General features: G+C 35.8%; 1 protein-coding gene across 1 annotated transcript in view; it reads left to right on the top strand.

Moving 5' to 3' along the window:
* The window catches only part of ADGRV1 (adhesion G protein-coupled receptor V1), a 444,163-nt gene that overhangs the window by 69,231 nt on the left and 356,968 nt on the right, over positions 1–17,964 (top strand). The window contains exons 31-39 of the mRNA XM_059695089.1: positions 138–382; positions 1,590–1,771; positions 2,548–3,359; positions 4,197–4,406; positions 11,587–11,717; positions 13,209–13,308; positions 13,904–14,083; positions 14,720–14,883; positions 16,866–16,959. Coding sequence (XP_059551072.1) covers positions 138–382; positions 1,590–1,771; positions 2,548–3,359; positions 4,197–4,406; positions 11,587–11,717; positions 13,209–13,308; positions 13,904–14,083; positions 14,720–14,883; positions 16,866–16,959 — 2,118 coding nt within the window. The remainder of the gene's footprint in view (positions 1–137; positions 383–1,589; positions 1,772–2,547; positions 3,360–4,196; positions 4,407–11,586; positions 11,718–13,208; positions 13,309–13,903; positions 14,084–14,719; positions 14,884–16,865; positions 16,960–17,964) is intronic.

Here is a 17,964-nt window from a genome sequence, read left to right as displayed (position 1 = left end):
TGCTACTCTTGATTGTATGGGGGTTAGCTACTTAGATTTTATAAGGGGGGAAAAGTGACTATAGGACAGCGATTGTTTAGATCTGTGTAATTCAGTTTCATTTTAATATGTGAAATCAACTCTGCTCTGCCCTTCAGGTTTTCAGATTACTAAACTTATTGTAGAGGAACCTGAGTTTAATTCAGTGAAGGTAAACCTGCCGATAATTCGAAATTCTGGGACACTCGGCAATGTTACTATTCAGTGGGTTGCCACCATTAATGGACAGCTTGCTACTGGCGACCTGCGAGTTGTCTCAGGTAATGTGACCTTTGCCCCTGGGGAAACCATTCAAACCTTGTTGTTAGAGGTCCTGGCTGACGACGTTCCGGAGATTGAAGAGGTGAGAGGAATGCCTAGTATAGAATGACACTGTAAATCATGCCTTGTCTTGTAGTGACTAGAACAGATGCTGTTGTTGTGACATTTATAGAGGATGTCAAATAAATTATTTCTGCTAGAATGTTCAAAATATGGTAGTATGAAAGTGATCCTTACAGATAATGAAACTAGGAATAGGTCTTATGCACATACCAGTTTACTAGTGTAAGATATTTTTATGAATTGTATTTTTCAACATTTTGGTTAAGCGATTAAATACATAATACATTTATCATAATTTTTGATACATTATTTCATATAAATTTTTGATTTGTTTATACCCATACTCCCTTTGGGCTTAAATTAGATTTTGATTTTTTTACTTGTTCATTAATTTATTCTTAAACAATTTTGAGAATTTACTATGTGACAAATACCATGCTAGATATAGCTGCCTGGTATTTATTTTTCATGATGAATTAGCAAAGTAGCAAATAAAAGGAGAGTTTCAGGGGGAAAGTTGATTCATCAATGCCATATATTGGCTAAGGATAATTTTATTGTATAAAATTCAAGTATTATTAAAGCCCAGATCTCGTAAAATTGAATTTGATAGCATTTATTCTTTAATATTATCAAATTTTCATAGAAAGGTAGTTCATAAAATTTCACTTGAATGGTAATTGTATCTTTATTCATTCTTAAAATATTAATTACTAGTTAATATCTTTAAAACACTTATCTTTCCTTCCCTCTAAATATAGGTGGTATTGTGATATGATATTTTTTCTTTTAAATTTTGTCAGCGAATTTTCATTTAACAGAATGTGGAAAATAAGGCATAATAGATTAACTTCATAAAAAATATATGTACTATTTTCCCTAAATAAAAAAGGTATAGGACTAAACGTATATTATTAAAGTGGTAAACAAAACATAACCAGGGATCTCAAAATTGATTCACAAAATTATATAACTGAATATTACGGAATTTAAATAGCCTATTTTTTAATGTATAGCCATGCTGTATTATTCAAAGTTCATGATGGATTATTCTGTTACATGTTGGGTTTATAAATGTAATGGGATCGTTTTTTTGAATCTGTTTATATTACATTTCATTTTGTTCTTAAACTTGTATGGATATGTTTAATTTTTTTCCCTTGAATCATTTTTATTCTAATTTCAGAACTAGGTTTCTGTTAAGGAAGTTTTCACTGTATTTTTAGGTTATCCAAGTGCAACTAACTGATGCCTCTGGTGGAGGTACTATTGGGTTAGATCGAGTGGCAAATATTGTTATTCCTGCCAATGATAATCCTTATGGTACAGTAGCCTTTGTTCAGTCGGTTTACCGTGTTCAAGAGCCTCTGGAGAGAAGTTCCTGTGCTAACATAACTGTCAGGAGAAGGTATATGAGATGGTGACGTGCATCTTGGGGCGGGGGGGACGGGTGATGAGAATTGTGGGGTGATAGGAAAGGATCTCTTGCACAATTAGTTTTTTAATACAATATAAATTATTATAATTTATTAAATGATTTATGGCTAATAATATAAAGAGCTCTTTATATTTATCATACCTGTTATTAGTGAAATAGATTATATATCATGGGAGTTTCTAACTCCAAAAATTTGTTGCTTTAATCTGTTACTTGTTTTAGTTAGAATTTAAGTATAATTAGCTTCTAAATTAAAGAACATTCATATGCTGAAGTGGTTAATTTTCAGGTTCTATTTTTTCCCCCTGCATTTCTTTCGTGAGGCAGTTTACAGTTCACTGAATTCCTTTAGAAATAGAAAATATTGGATTTGGGGACCTTATGGCAAATAATTATATTCCCTCAAAATGTACGCATGCTATTATTGTAACTTTGTTTCAGGGAAATCTAGTAATGAAAATTAATTTTCTATTTCTGTTTGATAATTTAAAAATGGATATGACTTGCATGTCTCAAGATATTTTCATAGCTTGGTAAATATTCTCTTCGATCGAAAACTAGCAAGGTGACCTTACATGAGAAAGTAAAACATTGAAAGACAAATGTAATAAGAAGCATGGTTGTATTTGTACAATGACATTATATACTGAAAAACTGAAAGCTGCAATTAGTAGTTCTTTCCTGTATGTAATCCACAGATTGCTTTGAATGCTTAATGTGTCTTTAATTGTCACTCCACGTTTTAGCGGCGGGCGCTTTGGTCAGCTCTTGCTGTTCTACAGTACTTCCGATATTGATGTAGTGGCTCTTGCAGTGGAGGAAGGTCAAGATTTACTGTCCTACTATGAATCGCCAATGCAGGGGGTGCCTGACCCGCTCTGGAGAACTTGGGTGAATGTCTCTGCCGTGGGGGAGCCCCAGCTTACTTGTGCCACTTTGTGCCTCAAAGAACACGCATGCTCAGCATTTTCATTTTTCAGTGCCTCCGAGGGCCCCCAGTGTTTTTGGATGACATCGTGGATCAGTCCGAATGTTAGCCACTCAGACTTCTGGACCTACAGGAAAAACATGACCAGGGTAGCGTCTCTTTTTAGCGGTCAGGCTGTGGCTGGCAGTGACTATGAGCCTGTGACAAGGCAATGGGTCATAATGCTGGAAGGCGATGAATTCGCAAATCTTACAGTTTCTATTCTTGTGGATGATATCCCAGAGATGGATGAGAGTTTCCTAATTTCTCTTGTTGAAGTTCACCTCATGAACATCACAGCCAGTTTTGAAAACCAGCCAACCATAGGACAGCCAAATACTTCTACAGTTGTCATAGCATTAAATGGCGATGCCTTTGGCGTGTTCGTGATGTACAGTATTAGTCCCAACACCTCAGAAGATGGCTTATACGTAGAAGTCCAGGAGAAGCCCCAGACCACAGTGGAGCTGATGATCCACAGGACGGGGGGCAGCTTAGGTCAGGTGACAGTCGAGTGGCGTGTTGTTGGTGGAACCGCTACTGAAGGTTTAGATTTTATAGGTGCTGGAGACATTCTGACTTTTGCTGAAGGTGAGTGATGGTTCTATAATGGATTGCAGTGTGTCCTAATGTTATCATATTCAATTTTTATGATAATGTGAATATATAAAAGTGTAGTGTGGATTTGAAAAAATAGAAGTTGGTTAGTGGTTGACATGACATATGAAGACTGACATGGCCTTGCATGTGTATCCTTTTAGTTTATTAAACAAAGAAGGGTTTTAGGAGATGTGGGAGTTTTATCCCTTTATATGTGATACAGATAAGTAAACAAGTCTAAGGGAAGCTCTAATTTTTTAAGGAAAACTATAACCAAACATGTGGCTAACACTTTGCATGGGGGAAAGGTATTTTTACTGAGATCATTGTTTAAATCCTGATTTGGGCAATCACAGATTCCACTTGAAAAAATGACGTGTACTCATAAAAACCTCACTGTATACAGAAAAAAATGAAGTAAACACTCACAATTACATGTTAAATCAGTTCATTACACCTTTTATTATTTAACTTTTTGTGTATAATTTTTTGGAAATAGTAACTGGGGTTCATGATACATATATCATAACTATTTGAAATACCTAATCGGCATCTGTTTTAGAGTCAATTTTTAAAATAGTATAAAACATCTCTATAATGTTGTTTCTAGTAAATTATTTTGGGAATAATGGACTATGACATTCCTGATGGGTTGGGGGGCACAGGTTGGTAATTGGTAACTTTCTCCTTATTTCAAAGGAAATAATGAAAATTTGATGAGGAAGGAGTGAAGATGAAAATTTAAAGTTAGATTTTTTCCAGTGGCTTTCGTAACTACCAAGTTATCATAGGAAGTAATAGTATTGCTTTGAATTGATTTTTGTATAGGTGAAACAAAAAGGATAGCCATTTTAACCATTTTGGACGATCCCGAGCCAGAGGACGATGAGAGCATCATAGTGAGCTTAGTGTACACTGAAGGCGGAAGCAGAATCTTGCCCAGCTCCGACACCGTGCGAGTGAACATTTTGGCCAATGACAACGTGGCGGGAATTGTTAGCTTTCAAACAGCTTCCAGATCTGTCATAGGTCATGAAGGTGGGTTCCTGTTTGTGTTGAGCACATTCATTCTTTTTTCCATGGATGTCAATTTTTGTTTAGTCTTTTAATGTGTCTGATGTTTTTAATCCTTTCATTATTTTGTAGGGCTATGTATGCTAATGTGCATGGAACTTATGTGGGAGAGGGCTATACAGGGAACTGTTTAACTACATTTAGAAGCCTTGCGGATTTGTATTGTGTTCTAGCTTGCCAGTCCCCGCTTGTGTGATTTTAGGGAAGTTAGTCAGACCTAGGATGCTCAGCTTTCTCATCTGTTAAATGATAGCAAATATCACTTACTTATAGGTTTCTTTGTGAGGATTAAGTGAGCTAGTAAATGTAAAGTGCTTAGCATTGTTCCTGGCAAGTGTGTATGTGCGCAATGGTAGCTGCCCATATTAAACAGTGAAACATCGGCTTTCTGTTCAAAACAAATGGTGGTTTGTAATCAATGAGTATTTAGTCTTGGTTTTATATTGTGTGAACAAAGTGCCAAACTAGAAAAAAAATTATAAAATGTTCATCTTCTTCTTAAACAGATTTTTTGGAATTCTTTTTTTTTTTATTATATGTAAGGTGTTGCATATATCGGGTGAGGCAAAAGTAGATTTATACTTTTGAGTACATGAAACAGTTTATTTTTGCATTATTATTTCTTAATTATTGTATTATTTTCCATATGAATAAATGTAAACCAACTTTTGCCCCACCCTGTATAGGCTATTGTTTTGTTTAAAAGATGATAGCAATGTTTTTGGTCTTCGAATAAGCCTGTTTGAGCTAAAACTCGTATTTATAGCCTGTGTTTCACTGTAGTTCATATTTAGAAATAAAAAAGTACCTCAAAAAGATAAGAAATGGAAAGGATATTGATCATGCATTTGGACTTCTATTTTTCAGATGAGAAAACTGAGACAGTGAAACAATGACTTGACAAGGTCATACAGCTAGTTAGTTGCTGTGCTGGAAACTAAATGAATTTTAGTGTGTGTTACCTTTCACATTACTGTACTCCAAACTTGTATGTTTAACTTATCAATGCAAATGCCTTAGCCATTTTCCAACACTCTTTCCTTTGATTGATGGCCTAGAATATCATGTTTTTAGAGCAGTAGTGAGTGAAAGTGACTAATAAATAGCTATACATTTAACTAAAGACAGATCATCAAAAAATTATTTATAACATAATGCAAGTAGAAAGTCACCGTAGGGGAAGTTTAATCTTAATAACTATGACAACAATAGTAACATTTATTGAGTGTTTTCTGTGTGCCAGACATTTCACATCCATTATTTCACTTAATTATAACAATACATATTATGGTATGCGCCATATTTTCACATAAAGAAACTGAATTTTAGAGACTAAATAGCACAGTTATTCATGGTGGAGCTTAAACCCAGTGCTATCTGAATCCAGAGGCCATGCCATAAGGCAGTTTATGTGAAGAGACTTTGTTTTGCTTGAACTTAAATCTGCTGCAGAACTTGACAATGTAGGAACTTTGGGTAAATATTTCAAGTGGTTTGAGTTGGAAGAATAATGAATTTGACTTAAAATGTCTGTGTGAGAGAAGGAAACTGGTGAGAGAACCTGACTCTATCTAGGTTACACATGGAAATTGGATATTTAGAGATAATAGTTGAAATCAGAAAAATTAATAAAATCTTCATGGCTGGAGATAGAAAAGCAAGTAAGTCAAGGATGGAGCCATATGGAATACCAGGTTAAAGTGCTAGGAAAGAAAAGTTCTGAGAGGAAAGAGAGAAAGTTCTCCCAAAGAGGCTGGAAGAAACCAAGCTAAGAGTGTGTTTTCATTAGTTATCGGAATAAGTAATCAGTATGTCTCATACTGAAATGTGCAACAAGTGAGATTAGATTCCAGATGTGCTAGAGGAAACATTAAGAACCATGAAGTTTCAAAGGAGCTCTTGGGATAAGAAGCAGATATCTAAGGGTGATAAAAGGATGCAGAGGCCTTGGGCAGTGCTTCTCCAAGTGTGGTCCTCAAGCCAAGGCCTGTCCACAAAGTGTGTCTACTAGTTTCTGACAAGATCAGTTCGGAAACTGAAATAACCTTTTCTAGAAACTTATATAGAACAACTTCATTTTGCTGTGATACTCAAAAGTGATATCTATGGGCTTGTATATGTGTTCTTTTTGCTATTTAATCTAGCCCTTCATTTTATTGTATTTTACGAAAATGTTAGTCTACAATGGTAGATCAGGGCACACAAAAGAAGAAAAATAAATAAAACCCCCTGCTCTCCGCTGCATTAAGTGTGAGAAGCACTGCCCTAGGAGATAGTCTGTTCATTGGCCACGGAGAGCAAAGAGAGGAGAAAAAATCGGAGAAAACAGATTAAAGAGGAATATTTTGGATTAGTTTTTGTTTTGTTGAAGAAATACAAGAAAGAAAATAAAAGTCAGTGGTATGGAGGCTATAAATACTAGTAAGATCAGGGCCAGGAAGGATTAGATTTAAGGGAAGACTTAGAGCTAGACTCGGTATGTGATTTTCAACATGATGACAGAATTTCTTTGAAGAATACCAGAGAATTTGGATAACCAGTATCACTTCAAAGGTATTTTAATTGTAAAGCAGAGAGTGGCATGACAGTGCATCCTCTGAGCGCCCGGGCAGTGATGATGGTGGGTGGTTTGGAGGGTTCTGAAGAAACCTGAGCTTTCCTGCTGACACTGGCACCTGTGTTGTCCTTCACCTGGATGAACTTAACCTGAAAATCAGAGTGTGGATTCTTCAGCTTCCAACAGCTAAATATCTGCAGAGGACAGGGGGATTAGTGATTAAAACAAATGGTCCAAGTGTGTTGTTACTGGCTAAAAATCTGCTGTTGCATATCAATATATGAGCATGAGTTTGGTACAGGAAATAAAACACTGAGTTGCTTTTACTGTTTACATGAGTGCTAGATTTTAAAAAAACAAAGAAAAAAATGCAAATATATATATATATATATATAATTTTCTAAACATAAATTGGGAGGAATTTCTATTTTTTAATTTATTTTTCTTTTCCTTTGTTCCTAAGCCTTTTTCCTAGAGTCTGAATTAGTTTTCTTTTTCAAATGTGCTGTATGTACTGCTTCAAGAATTTAGTATTTTGTGTGTGTGTATTTTTTATATTGCTGTGAAATTGCACAGAGAAAAGTATACCAAGAATAAGGGTAACCAAAGTGAATTAGTGAAAACTTTATGGTGATTCTTCAAAGTTAACTGCTAAAGAAATGGGGTAAAAATGAGATTTTAACAATGTTAACATTGCTTTGGCCTAGAGTTGGAATTTCATTTATGTGATTAGATTTAAAACATGGACTATACTGAATTTCTGGCTCTAGAGTGCATTTTCAATTCATGGGGAGGAATTGTTTTAGAGTTTAACAATGTACTGAATTCTGAAGAATCCTTTTTCTACATTTTTGTTCTAAAGCAATTGAACAAATGTCTATTGGTAAATATTACTTTCTTTCAAATGTAATGGGAAGAATTTAGAAGTATGGGACAATAGATTTTTACTGTGGTTGCAAACTGTGTATAAATGTGCTCTTTATAAATCTGTGTGAGATGCTTCACTCAGTCACCCAACTTAGTTAGTATTATCATAACCTCATGTTACGGTCAGTGGATTTAAATTTTTTTTCTTTTCTCAGAAACAGCATGATTCTTCTATAGGCAAAGATTTGAACAAGAAATGTAATTTTTAAAAATATAAATCAGCTATCTAGTTGTCCATTAGTAAGCATGGGGGTTGGTTCTAGGACCCCTGAAAATACAAAAATCAATGGATGCTCAAGTCTCTTATATAAAAGTAGAGGCCCGGTGCATGAAATTCGTGCATGGGGGAGGTGGGGTTCCCCCTCAGCCTGACCTGTGCCCTCTCACAGTCTGGGAGCCCCGTGATCGATCGCCCCCACAGAGGCAGGCCCTGCATACCCACAGTGCCGCTGCTGGGTAGCCTGGGCCTCCCTCTGCATGCATTTTATGTTCCTATTCCTTATCTGTGCTAGGCTAGGCCTAGATTCTCTATCAGGGGTCCTCAAACTTTTTAAACAGGGGGCCAGTTCACTGTCCCTCAAACCGTTGGAGGGCCGGGCTATAGTTTAAAAAAACAACAACTATGAACAAATTCCTATGCACACTGCCCATATCTTATTTTGAAGTAAAAAAACAAAACGGGAACAAATACAATCTTTGTATTTGCATGTGGCCCGCGGGCCGTAGTTTGAGGACCCCTGTTCTATATGCTATATCTGTTTTAGAGAATCACCAACTTTTGGTGGATTCCGTAGATCTCTTGTCTGGATGTAGTCATGTTATTTGGTAGATGAGGGTCCCCTTAGTTCTTCATGGGCAAAACCTAGAAGGCAGTGTAGTACTTGGTAACATTTTTGTTATGTAAAAAATTTATCTTTCCTTACAGACCTAACTTCTGTTCTTCCCATTATATAAGACTAAGCACTTGTTTTTAAGTTTTTTCTTTTTTAAAGACAGTTCTTTGACTCCCCATCCAGGTAGAAGGTAACTTTCTAGTAATATTGCCCAGGAGGCATTTTAAATGGACCTGGTTCCTGGGAGTTTGTCTTAAAGAGGCAGAATCAATACCTGCATTTTGATTACTTGAAAAAATTTTACACTATTCATGCTGTTGACATAGTTAGGTTATGTGTTCAAGGAATGCTTGTTTATATTTTATTTATGTGTGTGTGCGTGAATCATGCTGCAAATTGTGTTTCTTGCAACATTTTCTTGCAAGTTCCTTATATGGTAATGTGTTAAATTTTCAAAGATGATATTATTTAAGAGGTATTATACTTTGATTATTTTACATTTACTAAGTTTATAGAGAATTTTACTTTTTTCTCTCCTTAGCATTTTGTTTTTATTTTTACCTTATAATGTATATTTATTTCTAAATCTCTATGTATAATCTTGCAACCATAATTTTTAAAATTTATTGTGATTATAGGGTCCCCTTCAACATAGATATTTATTAACTTACATTTTTTTTCTTGCCACTTGTATTTTACTGTATTTTTAGCACTGAACAAGCTTTCATCATTTTCTTTTTGAAGCATTACTAGGTTTTATTACTAGGTTGTTCGATTTTAAAAAATTTGAAAACCATGACCCTGTAAACCTTTTTATTTGTATCACCAGACAACACTGTCAGTGAAAACAGCGTAATGACTTTAGGACTCTATCTATGCCTTTCAGTGATAAGCCCTTTTTGTTCAATACAAACCTGTTCTATGAGAAATTCTCCACGTTGTACTATAGAGAGACTCCAGGGTTTTATAGTAGTGCCTGTATTTGTTTGTATGAGTTAGTTATTCAAGTATAAAAAATGATAAATAGTATGCTGACAATTATGGCTGATTAAACACAGTCTTTCAGTTAATCCTAACCTTGTTATAATCTGGCTAGTAGCCCATTGCGCGATATCACGCGCAGTAGGCTGCCAGCCGCTTCTGTGGGAACCAGGAGGGACCCGCGCCGATTCCATGGGAGGTGGGCGGGAGCCGTGCTGCTTCCACGGGAGACAGGCCCACCGTCTCCTTTCCGGGCCTGCGCTTGGCTGCGGAGACTGCAGGCCAGCCTCCCTGTCCCCGTCCCAGCCTCCCTGTCCCTGTCCCTGTCCGCGTCTGCCCTGGCTCCGGGAGGCCAGCCCGAGCCAGGGCACGGAGGCTCACCAGCCTCCCCCTCCCCCATCTCCATCTCCACAGTGTCCTGGCCTAATTTGTATATTTCCTCTTTTTATGTATATGTATAGATTTCCTAACTAGCAGTCTCTATATGTTTAAAAAACAAAAGAAATGAAGACATAGTCTACTAATGGAATGGTGACTACATTTATTTTTTGTATTGAAACACTTAAAAATGTTTACATTGAACATTCAAATATTTTAGGAAATCTTATTTAGAGTTTTTCTGATTCTTTTGCCTTATAATATTCTACACTCTCCCCAAATCATTTATTGTTCTAAAGATAAGTGTGGTTATATTTAGTATAAAATTTAATTTTGTTTTTTTAGTAATTGAACAATATAATTTCTGAATTAATCCATGTTTTAAGAAACCTTTCTATTAGTAATATTTGTTTTATTATCACTAGAAATTAAAAAATATGGCAGCTTAAAAATATGTGAAAAGGATATTTATATTTTATTGTTTTATTTTTACTGTGCTCATTTAACAAGTATCAACTATGTTTACTTATTGGATAACTAAGTAAAAGTTATATTTTTAATGAATATGCATGGATTTCAACTATACTTCTATGCTATAAAATTTGGATGTATTCTTTTAAAGCTTTAAAACATCATTTATTTTTTCACAATAGCTATTTTTTTGGTGCTACAGTTCATTAGTATACCTTAACTTGGGTTTGTCATCATGCAAAGCTTTTGAATTGAGCGTATTTTCAGCAAGCCACATGGCCCTCAGCATTTCACTTTCAGCAGTTTAAAAGAAATGCCTATAGTGATATTCTTCAATTTTACAAAATATTACATGAGGACAAAAGCCAGGAGTGGAAAGTATCTAAAATACCCCAATTACCCAGGAAGGAAAACTGTAACTTTGTTGAAGTTACAGAGACTGATGTACAGATTTGACACCTTTCCTTTGTATTTCTCTTTATAAAACATAATCATTGATGGTATATGTAAGTTACAATTTAAAGAAATGTGATTTTCAGGTATTTGCAAGCATTTTTATGCATGCATTGTGTAAAATCACATTGCATATCAGTGTAAGGAATTGTGTCCTTTTGAAAAATGAAGGGAAATTTACTTGTGCTATTATTTATTAGCTTTGACCATGAGAATTTTCTTTAATTTACAGAACATTCATGTTCTGGTGCATGTTTTGGAGTGTATAAAAGTTTGTGTTTCCCATTATAGCATGTGCTTTTGTAACTTTTACATATTGAACTTCCTGAAGTTCTACTAAATAGAACTATTTAGAAATGAGATACCCATGCTAGTAAACAATAAGCATGTATAAAGCTTTTAGAAAACCCAAAACAGAACAAACAGCTTTGTAATGTTCTGGAAAAGGTGCTGTAATAGTTGCATGTTTGGGATTTGGGTTTGATTGAGTTCAAATGTTAAATTCCTTTCCATTTAAATATTTATCTGTACGTTTCACTTGCAGGAGAAATTTTGCAATTCCATGTGATAAGAACACCCCCTGGTCGAGGAAATGTTACTGTCAACTGGAAAATTATTGGGCAAAATCTAGAACTCAATTTTGCTAACTTTACTGGACAACTTTTCTTTTCTGAGGTAAGACCAAAAAGAAGAGCTTTATCAAACTCTTATAGAGAAAACAGTGTATTTGAAAAAAAGGAAAACTCTGATTATGTAATTCAAGGATTAATGGAGGTTGAGGGGAGAGCTACTTGCTTGGAACCCTAAAGAAAGCACACTACTTGAATAAAGAATTTCTAAGACTTAAGGAATGGATTTGTTTTTCCATAAGTGTTTGGTAGGTCTCCTTTAAAGAAATAGAAAAGGTCAACTTTGTATTTGAGACAAGCTCTCTTGCTACTCTCCTGGCCTCCCCATTATTGTCAACTGCATCATTCTGAAGCCTGATGGTGCTCGTCCCTCGTCATACTCCTCACTGTCTTGGAACTTTAAATGCCCGGGAACAACAAATACAGCTCTAAAAATGTATGTCTTTTATGGCCTGTTGACAAAATATTGCACAAAAGTAATACTAAAAATATATTTTTGAGGTGCCATTTAGAGACTCTGATAGTTTGAAAAAGGTGAATGTCGAGAAATCTATATATATAAAAGCCTGAGTGACTGGCCTACTGGCTGGTAGCTATAACATGCACTGACCACCAGGGGCCAGACACTCAACGCAGGAGCTGCCGAGAGACAGCAACTTTGCAGAGTGCCCTCTCACACTCCGGGACCCATTGGGGGGATGTCGGACTGCTGGTTTCGGCCCAATCCCCGCAGCCCAGGCCAGGCCGAGGGACCCCACTGGTGCACAAATCTGTGCACCGGGCCTCTAGTAACTTTATAAAAAGTCTTAGAAAATTGGTACCACTTTATTGTAACTCCATCATCTTCCTCTCTTCCCCACAGTCACTTGGTGAATTCTTGTTTGATAATGTGTTTAATTCTTTTTCTTTGTATTTCTACTGTCTCAGTATTAAGCTAAGCCCATATAACCACCAGCCTTGAGTACTGCATTGGATTTCTAATCCCTGTTCTCCCTGAAGCTTTGGTCTTTTCCATGTTCAAGTTTTTCCTGTTCACCACTGCCATAGAATCTCCCCAATCAGTTGCTTTGTCTGAAATTGTCAACATTGCTCATTGAGTAAGATCTACATTAATCAGCCCAGCATTCAATTAGTCCCAATCTGCCTTAAGCCTGGTGTTCCATGAGTGAATGATTTTTTAATTTAATTTATATTTTTAAGCCACAGAACACTTTGCTTAAATAAAAATGTCTTTGGATGCACAATTTTTTACAATCCTCACTTGAGAGTATGTTTCCAGAGTGAGAGGAAGGGAGAAAAAGAGAGAGAAACATTGATATGAAAGAGAAATATCTATCCATTTGAACAGGGATCAAACCCGCAACCTGGGTATGTACTCTGATTGGGAATCAAACTCACAATCTTTGGTGTATGAGTCGATTCTCTAACCACTTAGCAACCTGGCCAGGGCTGAGTGCACAATTTTTAAGGCCAATAAAAGTAGAAGATATTTTGTGTTTAGATAATATGGGCATGAATTTCTTTCTGTTTGACATAGGGGTCATTGAACAAACTAATATGTGTGCATTTGTTGGACGACAACATTCCTGAGGAGAAAGAAGTTTACCAAGTCATTCTGTATGATGTCAGGACACAAGGTAATTCAGAATTCAATTTTAAATTTTTTCTGGTGTATTAATTTTTTCAGAAAAAAGTAACAGTTATCTATACACTTAACAATTAATATTATTATATATCATCTGTTCCTAAAAATGTTAAATTGATAAAACATCAGCTCAGAATGGAAATATATTCTCTTTATGTACTTAGGAGCAACCTCTAAAAATTTTGCTAAATATTTTCTTATGGAATAAAAATTTTATATAATTAATTTTATATTAGCAGTCCAATTTGGATTTAGACCCAGTATTTGGATATTTCAAATTCAGTCATTGTGAGAAAATTATCTGGTACTTTCCTCAGTTTCTATTCAATTTCCATTATTCAGATGACCAATCTAGCAAATAATGACAATAATATGTCAAGTGAAAAAATTCATGATTTGCTATCTAGAAAAAGAAGATTAAAATGTAGATTCTCTTACTCAGCCTGAAGATTTCTATTAAGGACATGAATAAAATGGAGCACTTCCTGTCTACTTTGATATGTTTCAGAGAGTGGGGTTACATTTTAAGTACTTAGAAGGTAATGCCGAGTCACTGTCATAATTTTTGTGCTCCCTGACGATTTTAGGAGTCCCACTGGCAGGAGTCGCTCTGCTTGACGCCCAGGGATACGCGGCTGTCCTGACTGTGGAAGCCAGTGATGAACCACATGGAGTTTTAAATTTTGCTCTTTCATCCAGATTTGTTTTGCTACAAGAGGCTGACACAACGATTCAGCTTTTCATCAACAGAGAATTTGGATCTCTAGGTTTGTGTTACTCTAGAGTGAATGGGGTTTCCAGACAGGTACTTTTTCAGTATTCTACTTGTGTGGGTGGAAGCCATTGCTGAAATAAATAAGGGACAGGAAAAGCATTCATATTTATTAATCTTAGGATAGGACTTTATAACTTCTTTATTTTTGAAAGATTAAAGTAATTTTACATTGTGTCAAAAATGCTATGTAACAAATAGTCATAAAATCTCAGCATAATAATAATGTTGGCTGGGGGTCCACTAACGTAGCCTGGGCTTGGGGTGGTTCTATTCCATATGTCTCTCATTCTTCTTCTGGGACCAGGAGAGGTACAAGGAAGCAAGTATAAACATGCCAGGCCCCCTGAGGTCTAGGCTCAGAACTAGCACCTCCCCACTTTTATTTTGTACTGTCAGCCAAGACAGGTCACACAGCCAAACCCATAGCCTAGAGGCAGGGCAGTGTGCCTGCCCACCATGGGTTAGCACTGTGCCATTACATGGGGGAAAGGTCAAGGATATGGGAAGGTGTGAGGAGTTAGGTTAATAATATAAACCACTAAGGTGCTTTTAGGTAAACCAAAGATTTCCCAGTGAGATACTGTATTAAAATTTAATTATAAAATCTTTTCCCATCCAATTCAACTAGGAGCCATTAATGTCACATATACCACAGTTCCTGGAATATTGAGTCTAAAGAATCAGACAGAAGGAAACTTAGCTGAGCCAGATGTTGACTTTGTCCCGGTAGTTGGCTTTCTGATTTTAGAAGAAGGGGTAACAGCAGCAGCCATCAACATAACTATACTTGAGGTAAACTTTTCTTTTGATTTACTGTATTAAATCCGAATAACCACATAGAAAGTAGAAATTGATGGAATATTCTGGAACCTTTAAATCAGCTTATCTCTTTTTGTGATTTTTTTTTTTAAACCACATAGGGATTTCTGCTGTTGTCTAGATAGGCTGGTCTGCAGTTATGTATTTTATTATAGAAACATCTTGTAATAGAGACAATTTCCTTACGACAGTATTCTTTAGGATGGCATTCTAAAGGAGCATTTTAATTACTCTAAAGCAGGGGTCCTCAAACTTTTTAAACAGGGGGCCAGTTCACTGTCCCTCAGACCGTTGGAGGGCCGGACTATAGTTTAAAAAAAAACTATGAACAAATTCCTATGCACACAGCGGCGGCAAAAACACCCGGTGGGCTGGATAAATGTTTTCGGTGGGCCGCATGTGGCCCGCGGGCCGTAGTTTGAGGACCCCTGCTCTAAAGGTTTCATTGGATCAGCAAATCGATGTAGCATCTTAATTTTTATGACTGGTTAAATTAGAGGGACTGAGAGACCCTGGAGAGGTTGATGGCTTAAAATGTGATTATGGTTACTGGTCTGTGTTTTTCAGTGGTTAGAGCATCAGCCCACACACTGAAGGTCATGGGTTCAATTCCCAGTCAAGGGAACGTACCTGGGTTGCAGGTTTGATCCCCAGCCAGGTTGGGGCTGGTTTAGGAGGCAACCAGTTGATGTGCCTCTTTCACATCAATGTTTCTCTCTTTTTTTCTCTCTGTCTCCTCCCTCTCCCTAAGCCTAACCGCCTCCTGCCTCCACTCTCTCTGAAAATCAATTGAAAAATATCCTTGGATGAGGATTTAAAAATGTGATTATGGTCAAACTGATAGTTTTTACTCTTACCAATCTCTCCATATCCCACCCAACCCCTTGGCAATCAGTTTTCCAGTCTGTTTCTATGAGTTTGACTTTCCTTTTTTCTTTTTAAGATGCCACATTAAGTGATACCATACAGTGTTTGTCTAATTCTGCCTAGTTTATTACACTTAGCACAATCCCTTTTAATGCAAATGGCAGGATTTACATCTCTCTCATGGCTGAATAATAATCCTCTGTGTGTGTGTGTGTGTGTGTGTGTGTGTGTCGTAGTAGTAGTAGTAGTAGTAGTAGTAGTGCATCTTCTTCATCCATTCATTCCTCGACAGACACTTCGGTTGTTTTCATATCTTGGTTATTGTAAATAATGATGCAGGGAATGTGGTTGTGCATGTATCTCTTTGATATCCTGTTTTCATTTCCTTTGGATATATACCCAGGTGTGAAATTGCTGGATTATATGTTTGTTCTTTTTTTAATTTTTTGAGGAACCTTTGTATTATTTTGCATAGTGGCTGCACCAGTTTATATTCCCACCAACAGTGCACAAGGGTCCCTTCTCCACATCCTTGCCAACACTTCTTGTCTTTTTGATTATACCTATTCTAACAGATGTTAGGTGATATCTCATTATCATTTTCATTTGCATTTTCATGATGTTTAGTGATGTTGAGCACCTTTTCATGTACCTGTTGGCCATTGTGTGCCTTCCTTGGAAAATGTCTATTCAGTTTCTTTGTACATTTTTAATCAAATTGTTTGTTTTTTGGTATTGAGCTTGTGAGTTATTTACAAACTTTAAATGTATGATTTGTAAATATTTTTTCCTGTTCCACAGATTGCCTTTTCATTTTGTTGATAACTTCCTTTACTGTACAGAAGGTTTTTAGGTTGATGTAGATCTACTTATTTATTTTTGCTTTTGTTATTTTTGCTTTTGGTGTCGAATTGAAAATACCATTGCCAATACTTTTTGACATGTTAATCTTTTCTAATTTATGTTAGCATTTTTATATTTTCTGTATATAATTTAAGAATATAAATTTATAACATCATTTGAAAAACAGCTTGTCAGAAGTAATTACTTTGAGAGCATAGGGAATTTAATGGATGTAATTTTTGCAGGATGATATACCAGAACTGGAAGAATATTTCCTCGTGAACTTAACTTATGTTGAACTTATCATGGCTCCTTTAACTTCATTTCCTCCTAGACTGGGTATGCTGGATTTTTGTTTGTTTCTGTTTACTCACTGCAAACAAAGTAAAGTTACTTTATTTTTTAATCAGAAGTGGTCATTGTGATGTTTGTTAATATCAGCTATGTGTAAAATAATTATGCTTTTAGATTTATTTTAATTTAGAGACTATTGCAGTTTGACCATTGGACATTGTAAACACATTTAAGAATTACTGTGTGATGTTTTTTACATCTTACAACCATTTTACAACCAAATTTGTAATCTTCAAAATTAAATTAGTTCTAAGGAAGGCATTTTTCTTTTAAAATTTAATTTGCTGTTTTCATTAGATCTCTAAACTATCAAATGATTTTATTTTATCTTAGGTTAATCAGAGTGTTTATATATTTGTTGTGTTCTTGTTTCTTTTTGACCTTTTATCTTTTCATGCTTTAGAAAAGACTCATTTAGTTCATTACAGACTGAAAGGTAAAACTTGAACCTCTGTACAAATTTATGTAAATTATTTATTTTCAAAAGACAGACACCTGTTTGTGGTTTGGACATTCAATATTGGGAAATTTGTCTGAAACTTGTAGTTGTGACAGCCCGGTAGGGGGTGGTAGTGTATGGCACTGAGGTAGCCTGCCTTCCTTTTTTTTAGTTGGAAGGTGCCCTGGACAGATTGGAAATTAGTCTGAGTTAAAGAAAGAGAAGCATGGCCAAGAACAGCGGCCTGGGCAATAGGAGTTTCTCATTCACTTCTGAGCTCAGCAAATAACTTTGAAAATATCAAAAGGAAATCACCAGTTTTTAACACGCCACTGTTTGATAAATTTCAATTATTTTGCAAAAGAATTAAGTGACTTCAGAGACTAGGCCGTACATCAAGTAGTTATTATGAGATAGTTATCATTCACACTAACAGAGCTAACAAAATAACTCATATTTCTTTAAAACTCATATAAAAGGCAATTTGAATAGTTTAACTTTTGTTGAGTGCTTTCTAATGGTCCTGTTCCAAGTGCTTTGAATGTTAGTAC

This window comes from Myotis daubentonii, chromosome 4 (genome assembly GCF_963259705.1).
Source record: "Myotis daubentonii chromosome 4, mMyoDau2.1, whole genome shotgun sequence".
Classification (NCBI taxonomy): domain Eukaryota; kingdom Metazoa; phylum Chordata; class Mammalia; order Chiroptera; family Vespertilionidae; genus Myotis; species Myotis daubentonii.
Note: the sequence above shows the minus strand (reverse complement) of the source record. Positions and strands in the feature narration are given on the sequence as shown.